The following is a 26,939-nucleotide window of genomic DNA, read 5'->3' as shown; positions in this document are numbered from 1 at the left end:
ATATTGAGACATGTGAATGTTTTTTGTTTGTTTTAATTTTATTAACTTTTGCACATCCGACAAATAATAGTTCTTAACAGTGTAATGAATGAACAAAACACAGATCTTCAACAACTAAATAAAAAACAAAAGGAAAAAAACTAATATGACAGGGGGAATAAGACTTTACAAAAAAAAAAAATAGATATTCAAGGTTTTGATAGCTTGTTGGTTCACAGAAAACTTGGATTTGATATACTGCTCGACTTCTCATTGGAAAGCAATGAACTTTCTCTATGTATGAATTTACATTTGTGGATATAACATTTTGCCAGAAAACGTATGATATTGATAAAGGTTGCACTGGGCTTTGCCTTGTTTCTTTTAAAGAAAGACACCAAGCTGTACATCTTCCAAAACTTCTGAAAATCTTTATCAATATTTTTAGCATTACAATTACAGATATCAATCCAAAACCTTTGGCCAAAATAGCCTAGCCAAAAATAAACGAGTCACTGTTTCAGCATCCACAGAACAAAAATAGCATTTCACATCAATGTCTTTTTGAAACCTTTTAATATCATTAGAGGGGTAAATCCTATACATTATGTTCAATGAAATTTCTCAAACTAATTTCTCTAACTTTGTAGGTCAACATATAATGGTTGGGTAACAGCCAGACCTTTTCCCAGTCAGTGTTCCTCGTATTTATTCCAGTATGAAATCACATATGGACTAATGACTTCCCTTTTAAACAAAGACCTAATGAGTTTGTTCTTGCTATGATAGCAGGGTTAGGATTAACCCTTTCTAAAACATATGCTCAAATCAGTTTAGTTAAAAAAAAAAAAATAACAGACAAGAGGAAAATGGTTTTTTAGAGCAAAATGTATTTCATACACAATACAGAAAACAGTGGTGTCATTTGTGTTCTGCAACATCAGTAGGGCTCAGTTTGGTTAGTGCACAGCATACAATAACAATCTTGTCATTGGATGTTATGTCCTCACCTTTGCATGCTTGCACCATACTGACCGGTAGTTTTTCTGTCAGTATTTTGTACTTATTGCGGACATTTCCCAACTGATGGGGTGGAGTGTCATGCAACATATCTCTCCCTGGCCATTGCACCAAAGGAGTAATACGTGCATGCAAAACATTTAATGTCTCATTAAATGTCCTCGACACTGTTGCTCTGTCTACATGAAACATGTGAGCAATGTGTTGCATTGGAAAATTTAGCTTAAGGCGCATGAGAGTCATGAAAAGCATCTGAAAGGGAGACATTACTCTACCAGTCTGTGTAAGGTATGGTACAACACAGGACAGAACACCCATTAAACCGTCAAAGTTGGGAAATCCAGTGTAGTACTTCACCTTAGCGTTGTCATCCTTTAAGAAGTCTTCATCCATTGACCTCCTGCGAAGCTCAAGCTTCAGAGCTCGGTTCTCTTCCAGCAGGCGGTTGATTTCAGCACGCCGACACTCACAAAAGTCACATTCCGCCGGCTCACAGACCTGAGCTACAAACCCTGCTGCTTCATCTTGTGGTGGTTTAGGTGGCTCACAAACCTGAGCTGCACTGTCTGCTTCTTCATCTTGTGGTGATTTTAGTGGCTCACAAACCTGACCTGCACCATCCGCTTCTTCCTCTTGTAGTGGCTTTGGTGCTTCTTTCGTCACGTTGTCCATCTCCTTTTTAAGTCTTCTACATTGCTGCCTGGCATAGCGTGCAATATCTGTCTGCTTGATCTCGTGGTGCCCCAGTTGTAGAGATGGTGCCCAATCTGGATGTGACTCACTCATTTCATATGCTGGTTTTCCTAGGCCAATAACACCCAAGATTATGAACTTGAATATCTTTATACATAAATATAGATTGACAATAAAATAGAAACGTACATTCTACTCTTCCATCCTCCACCATTACCTAAGGGCATTCATCATCAAGTGCTCTGAAGTCCAAAATACATAGGCTATATACACTATATCACACTGCATAAAGTTAATATAACAGTGTGTAATACATAGTTCAACGGTCACGTACAGTTGCAGCTTGTAACAGTGTATGTGACCATTAATCATTCCTTCATTCCTTTTACCATATTCATGAGTGCACGTGTGGCAGAAAAAAAGAAGGGACGGTGTGAGGTTTCTGAACTTTGTTTAACATACCGTTGTGAAAATGTACGGAGCACACTCTCGCCGATGACGGAATGTTGACAAAGGTGTATTTTTTTCGTCTTACAGCTGACAACCAGGCGATCCGACGTCGCTTTAAAACCTCTGAAACGTGACTTCCCTCATTCTTACGCCAAGCAGGAAACCTGTAAAAACTTAGTTTCTTGTCAACTTTTTCCCCTTTACGATTGTGGGAGGCGTTGCTGCACCCCATAACGCAACAACGCTGCACCATCATTTATTTCGGCAGCAACAATAATACAGAGAACACTGCGACAGCGTACGTCTTCCGTTGTAAACGATGGTCCCGTGGCATCCAAAATGGCGGATACACCAATGCTGACGCCATGGCAATGCCTAAGATGACGCGTCGTGCACGAGCCCTAACTTCACGTAACACACGTAACTGATTGCGTGAGGATACGATGCTCTCTCCCTACACAAAAGTATTCACTTAAATATATGAAATGATTATGAAGGAAGGTTTGCTGGAGGTCAAAACCAAAACAACAAAGAAAAAGCAATCGCAATTTGCGGCGGTTGTCGGGGCAGCCTTACATCACTTCCGCTTATACCGCGACCTCTTCTGCTTATACCTCAGCAGCTGCCTAATGTATGCCTCAATCGAGGAAGAGGCACCTGCCTTTGCATTTCCTCCTTCTCTCGGGAGATGTCGCAACTCCATTCGACCTGCTGCTGCCTTTTCTCATTCCATGGCATCGAAACGTTTTTATGAACGGCTTATTTTTGTTCGTATGTGTTTATAAACTACTTATTTTTGTTAGTGCTCAATATACACGATTAAAATGTATAGAGGCATACAACAAAATACCTGCAGTCGTAATATATTTTCTTCTTTTCGTGTTGGATTTTGTACGCGTACGCTGTTCTGTACAATTTTATTTATTTATTTATTACTTGTACTGGGTTGACTGTTAATGGTGATGTCATTATTACTTTACTATTTATATTGATCGTTTGGACCTGAAGAGTTTAAGATGTTGTGGCAGCTGCCTGCAAACATTCAAGTACTGTGTTGTAAAATACCCTATTATAAAATTACTCACGCGCAAGGTATCATAACTGCTTGTCTAATGTTTCTAACAAATCAATCCGTGTCAAATTTGGTCGAGAATTCGAACAGTTGGAACCGTCTGGGACTCCCGGTTCGAGATGGCGGTTCGGTCTGTACGTTATAAACCAACCAAGACGATCTCTAATTGTTGTGTATCTAAGGTCGCGACAACTCTGACTTCCCACTTTTCTGGAAAGGAGCATTAACGACACTCCCCCCGTCTGCTTTACGGCAAATGGAATATGGCGGCGGCTGAAAAATCTTTTGACGAGCTGGAGCTCATAAAGGTATGTATTTCACCGACCTTACACAACTGACACCGTGCACGGGCATTTTGGGAGAAAGTGACGGGCTTAAATGTGTAGGTTACCTTGCTCAATGTACACGTATGATGCGCGGAAATGACATTTACTTCTACGTGTAGCGAGCTTTGGCATTTAGCTATTGTGCACTCACTCTCGCTAATGTCTCTGCAGTGCCTCACATTTTGCTCAAGAGGTGGTGAATGTTAAGATTTTCTGTATTCACATTCCTAACAATACTAAGTCGAGTGTTAATATGTTGGAGGGTGCTTCCTTAACTGATGGTTTCGTCAGTTTGAATTGTGAATCACTGCAGTTGCATCCCTCATAAACAAATGTATCTAACACATACGGTACTTCAGCAAAATCTCACAAAATTATACACACAGTACACAGCAATTGTTGTGCCTGTCACTATATGTCGCTGGCAAAGATAGCTGAACAAAGACACATGATCTATATTAAAAGGTAAGTCAACCCCAACTTGTTTTTGAATATGTTCTATGCAGGCCCATTATTTGAAACAAGGCATGCTGATGAATATTGCATTAGTGGAATATGAGTTAAGCAGCAAAATCCACTCATTTTTAGCCATCTCAGGTGGCGGCTGTTTTGTCACTTCCATCGATTGAAAATGACATCACGGTTGGTCAGGTAATGACCAATACCGGCTCACCTGTTCTCTGAAGCTGATCCATGATTGGTCGTTTTCTGAGCCCTGCGTAACTGTGATGTGAAGTGACAAAATGGGCGCCTCCTGAGATGGCTAAAATCGGGTACATTTTGCTGCTTAACTCATTCCACAAATGCAATATTAATAAGAATGCCTTGTTTCAACTGGTGCTCCTGCATAGAACATATTCTTTAAAAAATGTTTTGGTTGACTTCCCGTTTAAATAATAAATAGTTTAATGACGATGAGGTGAAATTGAATCATTTCGGGTGGCCCGCATGATCTCTTACGGCTCTAAACAGAATGTCTTTTTTGTCGTTGCTGAGAGTTAGTGTGTCGCAATCACTCGTATTATTACAAAGATCAATATCAGAAAAAAACAGTGTGAAGTATTTAAGTAAATATAACTTCTCCCTTCATACACGCACATTACACCACAATAATTCTCTTCCAAAATGTAACAATTTCACCTTGATTGCAACACAGAGTGAAGATTTGTCTAAGGAAACAATATTCACATTTATCTTCCACTGTAATCAATGTCAAATTGTGTTCCCTTGCAGGAATGGCAGGCGTCCGCCGATCTGAAGCTGGCCCTGTATGCCTACCTAAGGAAGTGGGTGCCTCGGATCTTCTATCACAAGGAGGAGTCCAACCCTAAGGAGGAAGAGGAGCAAGTACAGAGACTCCTCCTCCGCCCGCTAGAGTACTTCCTGTTTGGTGAAGATCCAGATGAAGGTGTAAACAAGCTCAAGGAGGGCAGTTCTTCTTCCCAGCTCTGCGGACGCGTCTTCAAAGAGGGGGAGACAGTCTACTCTTGCAGGTTCAAAAATGATTCGTCGGTGTCTATTACAAGTAGACTTTACACCGATCGGATCGGCTGGACTGGGATCGGCTGATATTTTGCATTTTATGCAAAAGCAGTGATCGACCGTAATTTCATAATTAACCCGATCGATCAATGACGTCATTGATCAAATCTGTGAAATAAGACATTAAAGAAAACAACCTCGTTCACCCTGGGGAAGTTCAGTGCTAACATAGTGTATATGTGACCTAAAAAACAAATCTATTTTTAGCCTTGTCGTGTGAGCGGAAAGCCTTTGCGCTGGCAGGCGAAAGTTCAGCCGTCCAATCACAAAGCAATAGCCTTCGTGTAGTTTTAGGATTGATGTGGTAAAAAGTCCGAAAAACATTTTATTTCAGAGAAAAAAAAAGAACTAGCTACATTATTTGTGTTATTTACTTCCTCACTGCTTTGTGGTTCGATTATTGAGGATTCACTCTACTGCGGATTTTCATTTGTGACCATAACTTAATCTTTTGCAGTTTTACCTGGCTGTTTTGCGGGTTGTCTTGCTATTTTTCTGGTAACGGTGTAAAAGAGATGTAAATACCTCCAAAATAAAATAAATACATTTCTAAAATAATTACTTTTCGGAAGTTCACCTAATGCGGGTGGCCTTGCACCGTATCACCCGCGAAAAGTGAAGGGGACACTGTATTCTTATTTTACCTAAGTTCTTACTAATTTATTTTCTCCTTGTCCTTTCAAGTTATATTTAAAGTTCAGTTAAAGTTGATTTTCCTTTCCTCAAAATTCAAGGACACAAAGATCCAAGGACTTTTTTTGACATGCCAACACACATTTCCACGTGACACGGAACAAAATACAATCCCAGAGATCCAAAGTTAGCCCAGTAAGTCCCAAGGCTTGTGAAAATAATATAAGATAAAATAATTATGGCCAAGAGAGGGTAATAATACTTATTCAAGGCTTCAATGTATAGAGAGATCCAAGACATCAAAGGTGTGGATGTAGCAGAATGAAAATGCAAGAGGCTTGAATTTCACATGATATTTACTAGGTCATTTTGTACTTGGCAAAAATAATGCAGTGTTCCATGTGCAGGAATGAATAGGCATGAGGCTATGATGATAGTTTGGCGTAGTTGAATTTAAGTTGCAGAATAAATTCAAAGTTTTGAAATCAATGAATACCGGTAATCATCTTAATAATCGTGATTTCAATCAAAATCATTTTAATTATTATATGTTGCATAATCGTCCAGCCCTCAAATACATTTGACAAAATGACAGCCGTAGTCACTGTGAGCCAGTAGTGCTCACTGTTATTAAAGTTATTTGTTCTTAAAAAGGACGTACTCGATTTAAGACACTCTATCATAATATCAGCAGCACAAAAACAACGATATCGCTTATCATGAGAGTTTCAGGGAAATATATTTCGTTCTAAAAAATGTCTTACTGTGACAGGCCTATGTGAGTGACCTACTTTACGGCCATCAGATATTGAGTGGAAATACAGTAGCTGCGGATGATAAGATCATAGGAACGATTGACAATTTCTTGTTCAATATGGTCAAAACTCATACACAACACTGACAGAGCACTTCAAGCACCAAAACGTTTGAGTCTTGTGAAATTGTGCTTCAAATAAAAAACTTAATGATGATCAGATTTTTAGTTAACCATGTACTAGTCAATATTGCCGAAAAAGACGGGCAGCAATTATGTTAAAAAAAAAAAAAAAAGTGAACCTATAACACTGCGTTGATGAAGGAAATGCAGTTGAAAATTTGGGTGCACCTAACTTTTGTGTTGGTGCACCATCGGGAAAAAAAAGTTGGGGGCACCAGTTTAATCATTGAACAAAGTTATTCGAGCCCTTACACTATTGTTGGCCACTAAATGTATGGAGTGAACAATTAATGAGTGGTGTCTCAAGTTTAAGCTTCACTTGTTTTGGACGTCGATGATTATCTGATCATCATTTGCTCTACAAGTAATCCACCTGTTTCTTATAACAGCTGAGATGATGGGAAAATTAAATAAAATGTTTACTGTACTGTCAAAAAAGGCTTTTGTCAATGACGATATGCTTTTCAACACCCTGCAGGGATTGTGCAATAGATCCTACTTGTGTGCTCTGCATGGACTGCTTTCAGGAAAGCGTGCACAAAAGTCATCGTTATAAGGTGAGTGCAACAGTTGACTGCAATTGAGTTTTCTTCCATATAGAAATGATCTTGATTTTGAATGACTTAATGGTGACACTGTTCCCCTTCATAAATAGAATACATTTGCATCGTTATGTACGAAGGGCTACAGTTGCAATAAACAGAAAACCTTTTTTTGTTGTAATATTTAAATTTGATTCTTGTAATATGTCTTTAGTAATAAAAAAATAGGTATTTTTTTCTTTGCCTACTATGATATTATTCTTGTAAAATTATGGTACAACTTTAGATTATTTATTATATAAATAAAAGTTTGTTTTTTGGGGTAAAATTAAGACTTACGATTTGAGGTTGTTCTCATAAAATTCAATTTGATTGCTGTATTTGTTATTAGTTGTTTTCTTGTCAGTGTCGCTCAAATAGGCATTTGTTGATCATGCATGGTTGCTGATAACTTTGTTCATATTAAAGCATTAACGCACTCTCGTCCGCTACTGTATGTGATTGACTTCTTCCGGTTTGGAGAATGCTTGCAGCCGTATATGCAAATTCTCACCTAAAAATCCCGGTATGAGCCTTTTAAAAGGAGATTAATTAATTATTAATAATAAAAAATAGACTTTAGTTGGTTCATTTCTCTTATTACACAGTAACATATAATAACTATTTTTCCTCAGATGCACGCGTCATCTGGTGGGGGGTTCTGTGACTGTGGGGACGTGGAAGCCTGGAAGATCGGCCCATGTTGCTCCAAACACGACCCGGACGCTGCCACTGCCATGGTAACGGTGAGTTACATAACGGAGCAGAAAGAGGCACGCGGGGAAGGACATACTTGTCCCTTTCTGTGTCACCAAATCCCAGAATGCTTATTTTCTTATCTTCATGTATGCTGAGGGTCCCTGTCTTGGCAGTGGCTCTAGAAAAATCATTTTTTAAACTCAATTTACAAACATGAAAGCTAGCTTGATTGATAAAATGGATTAAAAAAAGATAACATGGGTATAAACAACAATTAGAATATTTCCTTTATCTGTGCAGGGATGGTAACATTGTGTGTGTGTGTGTGTGTGTGTGTGGGGGTGTGTGTGTGTGTGTGTGTTTTTTTTTTTCCATTCTTTTTTTTTTTTTTTTTTTTTAACTTAATGTTCCGAGCTGCTGTTTGTCAAGCGTGTCTTTATCAAATTGCCTTTGTCAAGATCTTGTAACCCAGACTACATTGCGTCTGTTTACATAAATAACGGATGCCTCCATGAACAAGCATCAATTTGGCTCATTGCCTTTTATAATGAAACCTTTGCTTTTAAAGGCAACATGCTTGACGTTCTCAGTGTTTCCACACGCAGCATGGGAAACCCATTTGTTATTGCATTGTGTTTACAATATGATCGTTTTGAGTGCTTGTTCTCACACAGTGATGTGACGTAGCAAGGGAACAGGCCAGCTGGATGTTTGTTGGACTTGTGTGCTAAATATTATTTGTATGAAACATTTAGCTTCCGAGATGAATCTTTGTTCTTGTGAGACTTGCCAGCAATGTCACAGGGACAGATTTTTTTTCAACCCATTAAGCAAAATATTTAACCTAGCATAAATGTCCTTTTAATGACATAGGAAATGAATCAAGTAGATGTTGTTGCAGGCAATTATTCATGTAAAATAGTTCACATGGCCTATGACGTATGTTGTTCAACTCAACTCAAGATTATGAATGGTGTCCAGTAAGCTAGTTTGACAACGGCATAGGAGCACATTGTCACAAGGCACAAGAAGGCACGCTGAGTTACCGCCATACTTTAGTATTTTTTATTTGATTGTGTAATATTCGGCCTACGGTCCGAGAAGTGTTTTCGTGTGTATATTTCCTGTAATTATTACTTGCATACAAATTCTTGTTACATCGCTACCATGGGAACGGAGCTCTATCGTAAAATGTGGCCCCCTCTTTAAAGGATTTTTTAGCGCAATATCTTAGTGCTTATATTTTACTTGAAGTCGTGTTTTCCAGGATGAGTGTACGTTGGAGCCAGAACTGTGTGAGCGGGTTGAGATGCTCTTCAGGGTATTGCTGAACTACTTCACAGACTTCCTGGACTGGGCAGAGGACCGTCAGCTTTTTGCTCTACTCAAACCCGAGTACGGGCCAATTCATCTCACACGCCTGCGCTGCATATGATGTGTATACAAATCAGCAGCCTCAGCAGAGCATGCCTGCATCTTTACAGAGTATGTCAAAATGTGTGCAGGGAAAAAGACAACACATACTTCTGTGTGCTGTACAACGATGAGCACCATTCATACGACCATGTGATCTACACCCTGCAGCGGTCTGTTAACTGTGATCAGGCTGAAGCACAGAATCACACGGCACTTATTGACAAGGAGGTACAGTGGATATAAAAAGTCTACACACCCCTGTTCAAATGCCAGGGTTTTTGTAGTTGTGTGTTTTGAAGAGCCCAAGATAAATAGTTCAAAAACCTTTTCCACCATTAACGTGACCTCCCGTAAGTGTCCTCATCCCCTCATAACAGGGGATGCGGCTGTGTTCACAATTAATGAGTCACATTCAAATGCTTGTTAAATGGGAGTCAGCACACAACTTACGCTATGTAAAGTGCCTCTAATTAACCCGAAATCAAGTTCAGATGTTCTAAGTTGGCTTTTCCTGACATATTTTTTGTTTTCTAATAGAAGCCTGAAGGTTTTGACATTGACTGTTATTTTTGGACCTGTACGTAATTCCCTTCACCTTGACGAAAGCCCCAGCGCCACAAAAACAGCCCCAAAGCAAAATGTTGCCACCACCACATTTCACTGTATGGTATTCTTTTGGTGATGAGCAGGTGTTGCCTGGGTGGGGCCAAACATGCCTTTCACAATTGCGGCCAAAAAGTTCAACCTTGTTTTCATTGAACAATAACACGCGTTTGGCATATTTCAAGTTTGTCTGTTTGTCAGGAAAAGCTTGCTGGAAGATCAGAAGTTTATTTGGGGTTAATCACACGCACTTTAAATGGTGGCAGGTGTGTGCTAATTCCCATTTGACATCAGTTTGAATGTGATTGGTTGATTCTGAACACGGCCACATCCCCAGTTCTAAGAGGGTGTGGTCTTTTCACTTGTACAACCACTTGATATCATTTTTTTTAAATTTTCACTGTTACTTTAAAAGATTTGTTTGAATTGTGTTGTACAGATCGTAGGTCACATTAGTGGTGGAAAAAAGTTTTAAAATGATTTTTCATTTTTTGATATAACAAAAATCTGGCATTTCGACAGGTGTGCGTATACGTTTTCTAACCACGGTATATGTCAGTTTTATGTTGCATTATTTCCAGGCTGTGTTACATTTTTATCAACACCTCTGCAGTATCATTGTTACATAATTTGTTTTAATGCAAGCATGATTTCATTATACTGCACAGGGTCGGCGGGCAGTCAAAAGAGGCAGTCTGGTGTCATGCCAGCAAGCTAAAGACCTCATTAAGGTAAAAACTGGTCACATAAACAAATTGAATGTCATTTAACAGAGCACAGACCTTTCGCCAAGGCCAAACAAACCTTAAAATGTCCATTTCAGGCGGAGGCACTTCTTCCTGTATATGAAAGTGATGCATTATTAGATGGTTGCCAACTACCCATGCAAATGAAGCTTTTTCATAGCATCTATATAAAGCATAACCTCGTTCCATTCTTAGCCGCTACAATGGACTTTAGTGGCAATTGTGCATGTCGTTTTGGGGTAAAATGAATGAACTGCAATAAAACCTTTCACCTCACACTCATCCACTACTGTGAAGTTAATATTTTTTGCATTTTTACAGTGAGCATCCATATTTGTCCGTTTTATGTTTGTGCTGTAGTACAACTCGGAGCACATTTCCCTGCAGCCGCTGCGTGTGGAGGTCCTGCAGTCGGCCGTTGTGGCTCACCAAACATTCGCGCTGCGTCTCGGCTCCTGGTTTCAGAAGATCATCAGTTACTCAGGTTGTGCTGTGCATGCGCTCTGCCCTCGGTGTGAGAGAGCAACAGTGCTTCATTGCGCGCCATGTGACCGTTTTCTTGTGTGTTGTGTGCAGTGGGCTTCAGACAGGCCTTCTGCAGGGTGGCGCTGGAGCCCAACACAGACCAGACCAGCATCTGCTGCATCAGCAGGCTCATGTTGCTCGATGCCAAATTGTACAAAGGCAGGTAGCACTGACATTTAACGGACATGCGACACTAAATTCACATTTGGTGATTTAATACACTTATGTGATGTGGCAACCTTTTATTGTTACTTCAAGGAGCACGGAAGACTGTACATGAGCTGATTTTCTGTAGCATACTAATGGAGACGGAATTCAAGAGGCTATTTGCAATGGAGTTCACAAAGGTAAAAAAAAAAAATTAAACCAAATATTGTTTTTACAGTGTTCTTAACAAATATCTCTTTTCAGCTTTATAAGGATCTGCAGAATAACTTCATTGACGATGATCATGAAAGGAGTATTTCTATTACTGCGCTGTCTGTTCAGATCTTCACTGTGCCCACACTGGTGAGTACACTTTGTAGTACTATCATTGACTCATGCAAAGGAGGCTTACAGATGATTTTATAAGAAAAAAAAAAAGTCCTTAAAAAGTTCATCTGCTTCTGTGTTGTATTTCTGTTCCTTTTCCAGGCAAGGTATCTGATTGAAGAAACAAACGTCATTACAAGGATAGTTAATACAGTCATGGCGCTGTTATTGGAGCATTTGGATGTTAACAATCGCTTCTTCTTCCTGGGTTACAACTCTGACAAGTTGTCCCGCATCCAGGTCATTTTCCATGACCTCAGGTAGTGTGACTGGATAGCAGATTTAGCAACATGCTTGTTTCTTTTTTGTTCTTATCTGAGTTGTAAACTCTCACTTAGGTATATTCTGATCAGTAAACCGTCAACGTGGAATTCTAAGCTGCGGAAACAGTTCCTAGAGGGCTTCAATGCCTTTCTAGGCCTTCTCAAATGCATGCAGGTAATTTATCACATCTACCTACTGTATACCTCTCAATAATGAATGTCGACTTTTGTTCAGAATGTTTGACCCTTGTTTTTTAGGGAATGGAAGAGGTTGAGCGTCAGTTTGGTCAACACATTGCTGTGGAGCCTGAGTGGGAAGCCGGCTTTACGCTTCAGATCCAGCTCCGCCACATTCTTGCTATGTTTCAGGACTGGTGCTCCTCAGATGTGAGTTGCCGTCGACTTTGTCCGATCACTCCCCAATATTTTGTCAAGCATCTTTGCTTTTGTCTTACCAACTTCCTTTCACAGGACAAGATCCTGCTGGAAGCTTTCAGAGATTGCCACAAAGTCTTGCTGCAATGCAACAATCAACCCTTCCGCAGGGAGGCTGCTGACTACTACATGTGCAAGCATATCATTCATGTTCGGCCCTACAAAGTGTCTCAGGAGCCTGTCAGTATACATTTGCCCCTCTCCAGGCTGCTAGCAGGTGGACTTGAACTATTTTAGTCTGATTCTTTTAGTGTTTATTTTCCATCAACTTTTTCTTCTTCTGTGGTCCCTAGGCTTATATGTTCTTATCTGCAAGAACGGGTTATGTGATCAACTATTTGACAAAGTAAGTTGTAAAGTGTTGATTTTTGTTGTTGTTTTTTTAAATATACAGTGTGGGTCAAAAAGTAGGTATGCAAGTTTTAATGGGATAAGGAAGAACAAAAAAAGAAGAAAGGACTCAAACGGGAACGGTATAAAAGGAAGCAAGGATGGTGATAAAGGAATGAATGAAGGAAGGATGGAATGCAGGACGGTTGGGTGGATGGAAGAAAGGAAGGAAACATGAACGAAAGAAGGAATGACATTAACTCATTCACTACCAGACGTTTTCAGACCCTCTTACCCTAACGTTTGAAAAAATTTGAAAAAAATATAAGTAGGTTCCTGGGATTGAATGGCTGGACTGTGAAAAGACAAGTAAATTCGTCAATAGCAGTGAATGAGTTAACAGCTGGAATAGTCTCCAGCAAGCCCGCATCCGTTGTGAAAATAAGCGCCGGTAGGTATAATATCGAAGTCGAAATTTTGGTATCGTGACAACACTAGAATGATCGTTATTCAAGGAATTGGTGTCACATGCCCAGCTGTTTATGCGTCAGGTGTTACAATGAATGTTTTCCCACTTTTTGCCAGGAGTGCTATGACTTTCGCAACCTGGCTGAGCATCCTTTGCGCTGTGTGGTGCTGGCTGCACAGGTTTCAGCTGAAATGTGGCGCAGGAATGGACTGTCTTTGGTCAGCCAGGTGTGATGCATGTTTTGTTTTTATATACCTGTGTGTGTATATATATATTTTATTTTATTTAATTATTTTTTTACATGTTTGTAATTCGTGGAGAGTTGCCTGATTTTCTCCCATGTTTTAGGTCTACTACTATCAAGATGTGAAATGCAGAGATGAAATGTATGATAAAGACATCCTTATGCTTCAGGTTGGTTCATTCGTGTTATTGACATGCTTGGATTATTTTTTTTTTATACTTGTAATATTTCGGTGTTGGTAGTAACCATTTTTTTCTGTTCTAATAAAATTACAGTAATTATCACTTCATGCTGTAATGCAACCATGCGTTTTAACCATGCGTTAACTAGATCATCATGTCCAATTCAAACGACCCATGAAAAGTTTTGTTGTCTTCTGCATCTCTGTGATGTCCGTTTCTGTTAAAGATCCCATCTTATTGTGATCTGACTCTAGTGGAATTGGCCAGTTTTTAAGTCACTTAAGGCAGTCATTGGACTATTTACAGAACCATGATTATAGCACCACTGCTGACTCAATGTGTGTGTTTGTGTACACTAGGAGTTTTTTTTTAAGATGAGTAATTAGTAAGGGAATGTTTTATTATCTATATTCATTGACAAATGATAGCTCATACATCGAACATATGCAGAACCTTCATATTACAACACAAATTCATGGACATGGGCTGAGTGATTGACTCTGGAGTCATTTTGGTGAAAGTAACCCAAAAAATAACAGAAGTCATGTAACACAATTGTATTTCAGTGCAAGTAATATAATAAAACAAGTCATATTTGATATAATCAAATTTTGGAAATAACTTGCCAAACACTGTTTGCAGATAGCTGCTTCCAGAATGGATGCCAACCATTTCCTCATGCTGCTTTTACTACGATTTGAGCTCTTTAATTTCTTCAATGGAGGTTGTTGCAGCAGAGACCATGTAAGTAATGCTGCAAAGTCATCATTGGGTCAAACTCTCAACTGTATGTATTAATGAAAATATGTGACTACATTTGCAGAATGAATTGTTGCAGTGGAATCGACTGACAGAAGAGATGCTGTATCTCCTTATCGTCATAGTTGGTACTGCAACTTTATGCCTCATATTACTTTAATTGACGCTTAATGATGTGGCTGACCGACATAATTGCAGGTGAGCGATACGTCCCCGGTGTCACAAACGTGACCAAAGAGGATGTGACAATGAGGGAGGTCGTCCACCTGCTGTGCATTGAACCCATGGCTCACAGTAGTCTGGTCAAAGGCCTGCCGGAGAATGTATGCCAAATTATCGTGCTTCAAACTATCAAGGTAATATGCAACAATTAAACATCACATTCTTTACAGGAGAGCCATGAAACTGGTCTCGAGTCTGTAATCAACAAAGTTGCCACATTCAAGTACGTAATTGACTTCAAATCACCAAATGATGTTTGTTATCAGGGCTTTTTCAGCAGGTTCTAAACTTTTTTTTTTCATTTGAATATAGGAAACCAGGAGTGTCAGGACATGGATTATATGAGGTGAAAAGGGAGTATTTGGTCCAGTTCGACCCCTTCTTCTACCATTATTCAAGATCACAGCACAGCAAGGTACCACATCTCATTAACACTTGTTTGAAGACGGCTTTGTGTTTGATAGCGGTCATGCTATTCTTTTTTCTGATCTTTTGTAGGCTGAAGAGTCGCAAAAGAAGAGACGTGTTCACGAAGGCGCTGACAAAGGTGACCGCTGTCTATGTCTCACCTGTGCCACTCTCTACTCAGCCTCCTGTTTATAAACCAATTGCTTGTACTGAAGGATGCTTTTCTGTCTTTTTGCGCTTAGCTCTGCGTCCTCCGGTGCCGCCTCCTTTCTGTCCGGCCTTCTCCACCATTGTACGTCTCCTCTGCTGTGACATCCTTGTCCACGTCCTCAGACGCGTGCTGCAGAGTGCAGCTGAAGAAAAGTCCACTCACTGGACGGAAATAATGATCCAGCGGGTAACAAAACTGCAATGGAACTTTATGCGTTCATGTAGGAGGTTATGTTTTCATTGATGTTTGTTTTCATGCAGCTTCCTGGCTACAGCACTGTGGCGAATACTGAAAAAAAGTTATTATTTTAATTTTATTTTGCACAGCAGTCATTTTGAAATAGTTACATGTCAAATAGTAGGAAAGATACAATATTTGCAATGGCATTGTGTTTAAGTTTTAGAGTGTCAGATTCCTGCAACGTAAACATTATTTTGCAATTTGTTCAACAGTTGTTTTTTTTCTTAATTTGCACATTTTACATAGTAATTAACTTGTTCTCATTCGTGTCTTAATAATAATTCTCTGGTACATTTTACTACGTGCTATACAATTAAGACTACATTTGCAAGAAAAAGTATGTGAAGCTTTTGAAATCACTTGGATTTCTGCATAAATTGATTATAAAATGTGATTGGATCTAAGGCTGAACAATTATGCAAAATAATGTAATACAGTAATACAGTATTTTTTCCCCAAAAAATTGCAATTGCTATTTGAGTTGCGATTTTTTTTCTAATGTATTTTTCAGCAACTAATCTTTACAACAAACAATATCAGATCTATTATGCATTATATAATATTAAGGTGAAGCCAAATGAAGCACTAATTAATATGAAAGACAGTTTGTCCGATAGCCATCAAAAAGACACTTCCTCATAATGCGCTCCGACGTACGACAAAAGCCAAAACATCACAAAATACAGAACTCATGTACGTAGTCGTTTTTCCGTTTTCGCCCACGCTCGGGACGTTTTGGTCACCATGTGAGGTGGAAAGGATAAAGCATGTTAGAAAACTAAAAGCGAGCACGACTGAAAGTTTGAGCGGCAGAGTTGGCTTAAATCTCAGTGACAAACATTTAAGCCTAAGAGGTCTATAAAACCACTTTCCTTTGTATCCCACAGGCCCTGCACCTTATTGGCCAGGCTCTGCTTGAAGAAAAAAGCCAGCTTGAAGACAGCACTTCAGAGGAGGTGACCTTTGATTTCAGCCTTAAGGCTCGCAGTAAGTCAGCTTCTTAACAGACGTGCGAAATGGAAAAGCGTTCTGTCGTTTCCGCAATGTGTGATTCTGACGTTTCTTGTCTTCCAGGAGTCGGGTTCGAACACAGCAAGTCTCTCTTCCTCTTGCTATCGAAAATTAAGGTTGTTCGTTCGCTTGAAGCCCAAAAAGACATGATCACATGGCTACTACAGGTAGATTACGCCATCAGCTAGATTTCCTTAGCAATCATGAATCACATGTATTTTACAGTGGACATCAATGTTTTTGTGTGGGTGTTCTTCGCTAGATGTTTGAGATTGTCAAGTGCCTCAGAGAGAAGTCCAGTCCAACTACTTCCATGAGTGTGGAGACAAGCAAGCCTGAGGAGGTAATTACGTACATACAGCATTATAACTGACATATTTTGGCCTCTAAGTGCGCAGAATCAGTGTCTCTTTTTAATTTACTGCCGCAGAGTGCTCAGGACAAAGAAAAAGCTGAGCGCAAAAGAAAGGCCGAAGCAGCCAAACTTCACCGCCAGAAAATTATGGCCCAGATGTCAGCCATGCAGAAAAACTTCATTGAGTCCAACAAGATGCTTTATGACAACATGCCAGAGAGCGGCATGCAGGAAGAGCCTGTTAGATCTACAGAGAGGTGAGGAGAGCTGCTTGAGAAACACTCTTCAAATGGCCGTTCCCTCAATTCAATTTGTGCTATCTATATTTCCGGCAGTCCTGTGGAGCAAAAGGAGCTGTGTGTTGCCGTGGGGCCCCTTCGAGGGTCCACCCCCGCCGAGAGGGAGGTGCTGACCTGCATTCTCTGTCAGGAGGAGCAGGAAGTGGCGTCCCAGGCTCCTGCCATGGTACTGACTGCGTGTGTGCAGAGATCCACTGTGTTGACCCAGTGCAGAGGAAAGATGCCCAGCAGCAGTGCAGACGGTCAGACTCTATTCACTGATACATTCTCAAGTCTTGGGAGACCACTAAATGCCAACGTTGTTGAGTGAGGAGAAGAAGAGTGTTGATTTATGCCTTAATATCCATGTAAGAAAAGGCCTACATGTTAAAAGTCCTTTTGCGTGTGTGTGTTTGTGTGTGTGTGTTTTTTTTAAGAAACAGCAACCATCCACCCATCATTCATGCCTCCTGACCTGGCTGTAGGCACCCACACAGGCAGCTGTGGACACGTCATGCACGCCACATGTTGGCAGAAGTAAGTAATCCATTAATCAAAGTAGAGATGAGCATAATCATTGGTCGGTTGATTTGTTAATAATTGGGTGCATTGTGTGGAGTTGATTGCCGTCAGACACTGTCTTGAAACAAAGTGCAAAACAGAGTGCACTGCTTGGCTTCAACCAGTAGCTGTGCTGTTACTCCAGCCTCAACCAATTTGCTGTTTTAAGAAGTACAACATGACATCAACTATGGGAAGTTGAGTTAGTTCCACCTATTGGATTTGTTCGGTAATGACACAGACATGGAACCAGGAGTTCAGAACATTCAGATGGATTCTCCCATTCTTTGTAAATAATACATTTTAAAAAATCTGTTAATTGAGCTCTAATGTTCCCCATTGCTGATTAAGGAAATCTCGTGAAATGCACCTCCCTGATAAAGAGCACACCCTCCTCTCTGTTTTTATATAACTATGTTCCATTGTTATCCTGAATGTTTTTTTTTTTTTTAATAGATATTTTGAAGCGGTCCAGAACACAACCAGAAACCGACTCCACACTGAACTGATCATCGACCTTGAGAATGGGGAGTACTTGTGTCCTCTGTGCAAGTCTCTATGCAACACCGTTGTCCCTCTCATCCCCCTGGAGCCACTCGTATTCAACTAGTGAGTTCAACCCACCTCCTTTGTTATTGTGAGGCATACAATTGTGCAACTGTATTTATTGTCTCATTGTACACGTTCCGATTGTGTTTGCAGTGAAAATGCAGAGATAATTGGTCAACATTTGACCTTGACTCGCTGGATCCATATTCTTGAGGCCAGGATTAAAGGACTCAAGTCCATCATGCAGGAAAATGGTGAGAGGAGATTCAAAATTATTGGGGCACCAACTTAAAATTCCTCATGCTTTCTCCTGCAGATTGTGACATGGAAAGCACTAATGACGACAGTGCAGTGTTATGTGGGGACGGTCAGCCGGATTTCAGGGCCATATTGAGTTATGGCGTACAAGAACCGTGAGGAATCCTCTTTCTGTATCTCGTCATTCCTTTTAAACTTTGAGCCTGAAACGTTTTTTTTCTGAACTGCTTGTTTTTAGGAGGAAGTTCTCTGACAGTATTGCAGAGATGCTGACTGTATGCGCCACCACGGTCCATAGAGTAGGACTTCAGACGGTACCTAATGAGCTGTGCCCGCGTGTGCCTCTTATGGCCTGGAATACATGTGCCTTCACTATTCAGGCGATTGGTGTGACTTGTATTTTTCTCTTCTTTCTTTAAAATCTTCTTTATATTCACTATCAACGCTATTCTCAATGTGAGTGCTGTGTCTTCACAGAGAACATATTGCTGGAAGAGAACAAGCCACTCTTTGGGTCCTTACAAAATAGACAGGTTGGTCTTCAACACAAGCACAGCTATATGATAATATTTCGAGATTTTCATTGCATTCGTGTATTCATTTTGAAATGCTTCTCTTTTGCAGCTGGCAGGCTTGAAGGCAATTGTTCAGTTTTCGGCAGCACAGAGAATTAAAAGCTCCCAGGCTGTCATCCAAAGACACTTCACTGATATGTTAGCAGGTACTACATAATTTCTAACTTAACTTAATACAACACAGTTGCACATTTCATTTGTTTTATGTGACATCTTTTACATCATGAAATGATCTCAAATCCCAGTTCTGCTTCCGGTCACGAGCAGAAAGAACACACCTTCTATTCTGGAAGTCGACTTTTTCCATCTTCTGGTAGGTGATCATCTCTAGGAGTAATTCAGTTGACAGTGTATCCGTTTCAGTTGATGATAACTACTACCATGACACATTATTGTCTTTTGCACTTTTCATATGAGAATTGAGAAATGTTTTACAGTGTGATATGAGCATATGAGGAAAAAAATGTGTGACATTTTTAAATTATTTTTATACAATATGAATTTGAGCTAGTGAGCACTCATTGTGAGGGAAAAAAAACAAACATCACCTCTGTAAATCTAATTAATGTATTTACTATATACACAGTGGGTGTGTTTAATAATTGCTGAGAGAATGAGATGTTTATTTGAGCGGCGACCTATAATTTGTACAAATGCATGTGTACAGGTAGAGCTAGACATGCTGATTTAGACCTACTGTTAGCTGTTATTTTATTCCTAAGAGAGAATGAATGCATCTTTTTGGGGAGAGGGGTTGATTTTTTTCAAGTGGTTAACATATCTTGTATGGCATCTGTAGAGCCAAGTAGACTATTTCAGAAAATGGGGTAGTTGAAAAAAGGCAAAATTGGCGCCAATTGCAGGAAACATTTTTTTTACTCTGATATAATGTTGAAGGGTTATGATCAGTTTGGAGTCGTTCAGATGAACATTGGCATCTTTGTCATAGCAAGAATTAAGTATTCATGGGTAGTTAATACAAAAAGTTGTTTTTGTACCTGTGTGTGTGTTTCCAGGTGGGTTTAGTGTTGTCTCTGCCCTCGCTGTACCAGGAGGAGGCTGTAGACTTGCAGCCTTCCGCTGTCAGCTCAGCCTATAACCACCTACATATACTGCATCTGGTCACGATGGCTCACATCCTGCAGGTGTTGCTTCTTGCAACAGGTAAACAATAGAAACATAACCACACAACCTGCTCTCTTAGTACTGCCCTTAAATACCTCTCGAATCACTGGAAACGAAATGCCCAAAATATCGAGTGGGAACATTACGCTCAGGTCCAATCTACTCTCTGTTCTGTCATCAAAATGGGTTTAATGCTGTTATTTTATGGTCAAATTCACAATTTGTTTTTTAAAATGAGTCGTTCTTGTGCAGACCTCCCTGTAGTGGTTGGTGATGAGGAAACGGAGGAGGCGAGAGCAGCAGCCGAATTACACGCTGCTGTGTCAGAACACACCGGAAGGTACATGTTTCCAATTATTGTTCTCCAGTGCTTTTAAATCTAACAAGACTGGACTGAACTCTCTCTGACGTTAATGGAAACACTGTGCCTTGTTTCCTGCCATTATTTTAATGATAATATACAGCACGGGCGATTCTTGGATCAGAGGTTACACAGAGGTCTATGGGTGCTATAAAGAGCTGTATGTGGGGTTCGGGGTTGTAGGAATGTTGTTGTGGGTCTGTAAATGCAACCTTGTAATTTTGATAATGGGTTTGTAATGTTATAGATAAAAAGTTTACCAAATATTCTGGTTGAAGCAAACTACACTTACACTTTCACTCTCTATAGACCTAGATAGACCAATCCAACGTCAGCCAACTATGACCGACGCTAACCTCCTGTGGCGTCGGGCTTACTGTCGGCACGTAGTGCTGGAAAATTCACCACAATGACAGACAGTGACGCTGACCATTAAGTATCTTCTGCGCATGCATGAGAAGTACTACCCCTCCAAACCATCGGCGGCGGTAGTCACTATTTCTCATGGTTAGAAAAAGCCAACTGGAAAGGTATTGGCAGGGTCGTAATCTAAAAACGTGAACAATGCATTCCGCTGTACTTTTCGCTCACAATGAACTCCCTCGCGAAGCACACCCTCACACTCTTGACACAGAATTGTGCAATACTGTACTTACATTGTCACCCCTCGCTCTTGTACTTGTAAGTAGATTAGCACAATCACAAAGAAGATTAGTACAGGCGTCGGGGAGCGAGCCGACGCTTCCTGACGTCGGATTGGTTTGTGTAGGCCTTATGACGGAAAGGTATAAACACTTATGTGCAGATCATGCTCGGGTTGCCTCTCAAAAGCAGAAGTGGGAGGGGTAAGGTAGATCAAACCATTTTTTAAACAAAAGGGGGTTGTACTGTATTTTTGTTCTAGCTTGTTAAAACGAACACACAATAAAAAAAAAAAAATCTCTCAAATTTTGGGGTTGCTTGGATTCTCTGGATTCTCTTTCTACCTCCTAAAAATTCTCTCCTTAAAATGTGTTGTGCTTTTTGGATGATGTACAGTATTTTGGACTGTTTGGCTGATTATTTTTTTCTTTCCAGGCTCTTTCCTGATGTGTGTGGCAGCTTTGTCGCAGAAAGAGTGAAGACGGGAATCAAGTCTTTTCTGCGCTGTACGGCTCTCTTTTTCAGCTGTCTTACTGGTGTTCGTCCTCCGGAGGAGCTTTTTTGTGCTTCTGGTGGGTTGAGTTGTAGTACAATACATTAAAGTATTCATAGGTATTAGGACCCATCCCCTGACGTGAAGACCAATAAAGTTTGCCCCCGCCCTATTTTTTTTTAATAGTTTTATTTTACTATTATTTTTTAACGATTTCTTGAATTAACAGTTTGATGTATGTAAGACGTTAACATAATTTCATACTGCCGTGTGTTTGTAACGTTGAAATCATATGCCTGGACCTTTGCGGACCCCCTGTATTTAACTTTATGTTACAGTATATTGAAGAATCCATTCTGACATTTTGTGTCTGCATGAAGTTTCTTGTCAAGGCCAAATGGAGGCCATCTGCAGCTACTTGGCATTGCCCTCCAATGTGTTCCAGCTTTTCCAAGAGCACAGAGACACTGTGGCGCCACTGCTGCATAGGTGGGTTTTTAATATCAGCAATGATGTTTGAATTTTTAAAATAAATGATTAAAATACACTTTTTTTTTTTTGCTTTAAGGTGGTGTAGCAGCCCAGCAATAACCAAAGGTCTGAGAGGCAAAACTCAGGCAGTCAGGTAGTTGATTTGCTCTTTAAATTTGAGTCACACTAGAATCCACCTATTCAGTCAGTAAGTTCTTGTTCAACAGATACCCGAGGAGAAGAAATCAACTGATTGACCTCCCAGAGGACTACAGCGCTCTGCTCAATCAAGCCAGCCATTTTCAGTATGTGCAGCTCGCCTCCTTCATTCCAAGGAAAAATTTGGGCTTTTGGGCCTCATTTCTTGTGCTTGCTCTCAGGTGTCCCAAGTCCGCAGATGACGAGAGGAAGCATCCCACTCTGTGCCTTTTCTGTGGCGCCATGCTGTGCTCTCAGAGCTCCTGCTGCCTCAGTCAGCTGGACGGAGAAGATGTGGGCGCCTGCACCGCACATGCCGCCACCTGTGGTGCAGGAGTGGGCATGTTCCTCAGGTGTGTTTCGAGACCCAAATATTTATTGCTCTTTCAACGTGCCCACAATTTTGTAGTGTAGTATCATTTGTACCTGCTGGCAGGATAAGAGAGTGTGAAATTGTACTGATGGCCAGTAAGACCAGAGGAAGCACATATCCCGCTCCTTATTTGGATGACTACGGCGAGACTGATCCTCATCTCGGGTAAGAATCTCTATGTGGTTCTCGTGTTTCCTGTCATAATAATAATGATGATGATGGTAATACAGTAACAATAAGAAGACTAAAACAGTTTGTTTACCCGTGCTCAATTAACTAAAATAACAACCACTGGCTTGCACCACCTACCCCTTTTTCTCAATGACAGTAAGGCATTTATTAATTTATTTTTACTATTCCATCTGCCAGTATTTACAAAATCTCTATTTAAATCATATTATTCATGCATTAAGTAGCTGACTGTCATGACAGTTCAGTTTCCTCTTTATGTTAACCAGGCACTACTGTATTATTATATTTTCGTTAGCCTAATAGCATAATTGTTTAAATCATTTTTTAATGTTTTCGGAAAACAAAAAAAACAGCAACAAATTCAACAGACACTTAGAGCCCACTTGCGTCCATTTAACCTTTGCGGATTACCTTGACCTAGACTGCTGAGAGTCTACACAGAGATGAAGAAAAAAATAGCAAGCACATTGCTATATTTTATTGATATTGTGATGTTAAGTTAAAAATGACTTGGGCAGTTGTGTTATTAAGATAACGATTTGGCCTTTAAATTAGACTAATTTCACTCATCAGAATGTTGTTGACAAGGCCACTTATCTTAATTTGATTTCTTCCAAATTGCACATCTTTTACAATGAGCCTTAAAAGGTTGGTCTCTACGATATGATAGATAGATAGATACCCACCTCATTATGCCAATGATTCATTTATTCACTAAGAAATGTAGAGAACTCTATCATCAAAAATCTTGAATCTGCACTTTTATCTAAATCCACATTAAAATGTATCGGTTTATTCCGCTGAGTTTCGCAGAAACCTAAGCTTCAAAATTATGACGTGTTAAAAATGCATGGACGCATAACCAAACACAAATACTACCCACCGCACCGACAACTTCACTGAGCAATCAAGTATGTTCCAGTAATCCGAAGATAATGCTTTTAGGTGACGTTAATCTGTTTACCTTTTGATTTTGACATGATAGCGGGGGTAGGGGATGTTCTTACCTGTAGGACATGATAGTGCCTCTGTGCATGATAGCATTTCAGACAGTGTACTCCAGCAGCCGTGCTCCAGCCATCCCTTGAAAGTGGCTCTGGATCTAGATGAGGAACTTGGTTTTAGGGGTGATCATTATGTGAATGAGTTCTTGCATAACAGTTGGGCAGGTGTGAAGAGTAGCTCACTCACTCAGAAATGGGGATATCAAACATTTACTTGATAGTTACATTTTGGGTGGGTCAGCGCTCCAGAGACCATGTCTTAGACAAGCTTTGACAAAATAAATTCTCCATATGTTAATCAACGGTTGTTGTTGTTGTTCCCAAGGAGGGGCAATCCACTGCACCTTTGTCCGGAGCGTTACAGGAAGTTGAAGCAGATGTGGCAGCAGCACTGCATACTGGAGGAGATTGCTCGCAGCCTGGAGCTGGTCAACGTCATGTTCGCTTTTGACTGGCAAATGTTGTGATGATGGAGCCAGTTGGTCAGAGCAGAGTGAGGCTGTCAGCGCTGCTGTCTACCGCTTTCCCCCGATGCGCGTATGCGCACGCAAATTGATGCTTCTTCTGGAGCCCCAGCCTGCTGCTGAAGCTCAGAGAGGTGTTAGCGAGAGCAAGAAAGAACACGCCAGACAAAGAAGAAAAGGACACAAAGACAAAAATGGAGGTTGTGCAGTAGATAACAAACTGCGCTAGCCTTCTTTTCATTTGTCATCTCTGAGAATGCAAATAACCTCCTTCCAGTAGACTTCAAATAAAGGCATACAGTACATTAGAGCCACAATAGTACCATCACCTTCATCTTGTGGTGTCACTTAAACATTTGTAATTTTTGATATCTCACTTGCCTAGCATCTGAGAAGCAACTACCTGAGTTCCGTATCTTTTTTTCTTCCAAATTGTACACACAAATCATGTAACATACAATGCATCCAAAAAGTATTTACAGTGAGTCGCTTTTTTTTCCCCACATTGTCACTGCCTCATTCCAAAATGAAAAATTCATTTTATCTCCTTTTATATTCTACACACAATGACATGAAGACAAACATTTTTGCCCTTTTATTAAACATTTTTTAAAAAACACTAAAGTAAGATGCATCAACAAAGTATTGAGCAAAGGCTATGAATACTGATGCACATATGATTTCTTGTTTGGGAAATTTTCATAATTTTGCAGAAAAAAAACTTCATGTCATGATGGGATGTTGTGTGTAGAATTTTGAGGGAACATTGAATTCTGTTTTGGAGTGAGGCTGTAACAAAATATGGAAAAATGTAATTGATGTGAATACTTTCTGGATGCACTGTATACACAATACTGTAGTGAATGAATGTGAAGTTCCTCTGATTATCAAAGCCACTTTTAAACACTGCTTCAAGCAAACAAAAAGTACGTCACAATTTATTGCAACACCGTTTCATTGTATTTTACCCTTTAAAAAAAGGGGAATTTAGTATGTTTGTGCTGTTTGATAGCACAATATGGTAATAAAATCACAAGTATATGTAATCAATAAGTCTCCTTTACTCTGTTGTTCCAAATAATGATATCAATCAATCAGTCGTACTTTAATATATATCCAGTACATAAACAAATGGGATAGATTGTAGTATTACCTAATTGTCGATTCATCATGTTTGTACTCGCAAGTTGGTCAAGGGGAGTTCTTGCCATTTGTCAATCTGCACAACATAAAGCAAGTCTACACACCCCTGTTCAAATGCCAGGTTTAAAAAAAAAAAAACTTTTTACCTACCCTTTCGAACAGGGGTGTGTAGACTTTTTACATTGCCTGTATATGAACAATACTCATTGGACGCATTTACTGAGTATTTGGACTTGACCCATTAATTGGCTCCTTAATTTTATTTTAAAGACATTTTGATGCTTCTAATTGCATGTTAACTTTTTTGGGGAAGCCCTTTTCTGTCCCAGCATGAGGTTTTGTAAAGGCAACCTTGGATGAGTTTGGTGTGGAAGAGCGTTGACAGAACCCTGACATCAACCCCATCAAAAACTATCAGAGTAAACTACGAGAGATTGTGAGCAAGACCCTCGCTGGACTTCAAGAGCAGTGACTTTGACTGGTTGGATGAACAGATGAAGTGATCCCACTTGCAATCCAAAATGTAGGAGTGGGAACACTCAACAAATTTGATATTTTCCTCAATTTTCAAGTGTCCATGTGAACCGGTGTCACATAACTTTTATTCTTAAGTGTTTACAGCCATTCTGACCCCCTCGACCCAAAGGAAAGATCAATTCAAACATTTAGTTGGATGGTGAGTGGATGTTAACTTGACACCAATCCAACTTCTTGGGAGTACAAAAAGGCATCACACAGTTTCTTTGAGCAGAACACAATAATTCTCCCAAATCTTGCATGATAAAAGGTTTCATCCCTAAAACATTAGAACATACTCGGACAAGTGTTCCTTCAGGTGGCGTGTGGAGAGTGCAGTCTAAGGCAAGGCAAGGCCACAGCATCCACGGCCACACTGTACTGTAATAAGTATCAAAGGCAGGATGTTTTTTTTGTTTGTTTTTTCTACCCTGCATTAAAAAGGCTTCTGATTGAGACATTAGGTCAGGTCATTGTGTATGCAATTCGGAAAATGAATGGATGATCTTTAAACTGTTCTTTCTGCTCTGCCAAGTAAGAATTATAAATGGTGTGATGCTAAATATGAGCATGGCATCTTTATTCCTAACATGGTATTTCCACAGCCCAGAATGTTTATCAATTCCTGGTCAGCTGGCTACAGGTATTTGCTGGGGAGGCACGTTGTCCGGCCCGTAGTGAGCTTTGGAAGTGGAAGGTACGTTGATGTTGGGGTCCCCGTTGTTGGCGGTGTCCACGTGGTTGTTTTTGCTGAGGGTCTTGATGATGTTCAGGTTGCTTCGAGCAGTTTCTATGAAGCTGTTCTCCAGGAGCCAGCCGTCAGACTCGCAGTCCGGATCTCCAAGTCTCAG

General features: G+C 40.1%; 2 protein-coding genes across 5 annotated transcripts; one reads left to right on the top strand and one right to left on the bottom strand.

Annotated features, from left to right (window-relative positions):
- Positions 1 to 384: 384 nt before the first annotated feature.
- Positions 385 to 3,382, bottom strand: LOC147137472 (uncharacterized). Of its 3 annotated transcripts, none has more exons than XM_086049210.1 (3): positions 3,228 to 3,382; positions 2,155 to 2,306; positions 385 to 1,802 (listed from the first exon to the last, which is right to left on the bottom strand). In XM_086049210.1, the coding sequence occupies exons 1-3, from the start codon at positions 3,239 to 3,241 to the stop codon at positions 901 to 903; spliced, it is 1,068 nt and encodes a 355-aa protein (XP_085905336.1). In that variant the 5' UTR covers positions 3,242 to 3,382; the 3' UTR covers positions 385 to 900. The 3 variants fall into 3 exon arrangements, with proteins under 3 accessions (XP_085905336.1, XP_085905335.1, XP_085905334.1); XM_086049209.1 differs by lacking the exon at positions 3,228 to 3,382 and adding an exon at positions 2,445 to 2,712; XM_086049208.1 differs by lacking the exon at positions 3,228 to 3,382 and having other exon boundaries at positions 2,155 to 2,712.
- ubr1 (ubiquitin protein ligase E3 component n-recognin 1) lies at positions 2,744 to 25,482 on the top strand. Of its 2 annotated transcripts, none has more exons than XM_086049207.1 (47): positions 2,744 to 3,522; positions 4,774 to 5,033; positions 7,131 to 7,209; positions 7,869 to 7,979; positions 9,200 to 9,327; positions 9,438 to 9,576; positions 10,620 to 10,682; positions 11,058 to 11,181; positions 11,274 to 11,381; positions 11,481 to 11,569; positions 11,634 to 11,732; positions 11,859 to 12,016; positions 12,095 to 12,194; positions 12,278 to 12,406; positions 12,491 to 12,671; positions 12,748 to 12,800; positions 13,370 to 13,480; positions 13,602 to 13,667; positions 14,322 to 14,423; positions 14,503 to 14,566; positions 14,637 to 14,761; positions 14,831 to 14,883; positions 14,973 to 15,075; positions 15,159 to 15,207; positions 15,311 to 15,465; positions 16,407 to 16,506; positions 16,594 to 16,697; positions 16,793 to 16,873; positions 16,961 to 17,142; positions 17,221 to 17,426; positions 17,607 to 17,700; positions 18,181 to 18,333; positions 18,427 to 18,527; positions 18,590 to 18,686; positions 18,770 to 18,918; positions 19,009 to 19,064; positions 19,156 to 19,252; positions 19,352 to 19,419; positions 20,123 to 20,270; positions 20,484 to 20,571; positions 21,670 to 21,806; positions 22,108 to 22,216; positions 22,296 to 22,352; positions 22,426 to 22,503; positions 22,579 to 22,749; positions 22,833 to 22,934; positions 24,291 to 25,482. In XM_086049207.1, exons 1-47 carry the CDS (start codon positions 3,478 to 3,480, stop codon positions 24,430 to 24,432), a joined length of 5,214 nt encoding a protein of 1,737 aa, XP_085905333.1. In that variant the 5' UTR covers positions 2,744 to 3,477; the 3' UTR covers positions 24,433 to 25,482. The 2 variants fall into 2 exon arrangements, with proteins under 2 accessions (XP_085905333.1, XP_085905332.1); XM_086049206.1 differs by having other exon boundaries at positions 2,745 to 3,522; positions 17,601 to 17,700.
- Positions 25,483 to 26,939: the final 1,457 nt, after the last annotated feature.

Source organism: Filicampus tigris, chromosome 13 (genome assembly GCF_054856515.1).
Source record: "Filicampus tigris isolate MCC_2025a chromosome 13, RoL_Ftig_1.0, whole genome shotgun sequence".
In the NCBI taxonomy this organism is placed as follows: domain Eukaryota; kingdom Metazoa; phylum Chordata; class Actinopteri; order Syngnathiformes; family Syngnathidae; genus Filicampus; species Filicampus tigris.
This window is presented reverse-complemented; position numbering and strand designations above follow the sequence as displayed.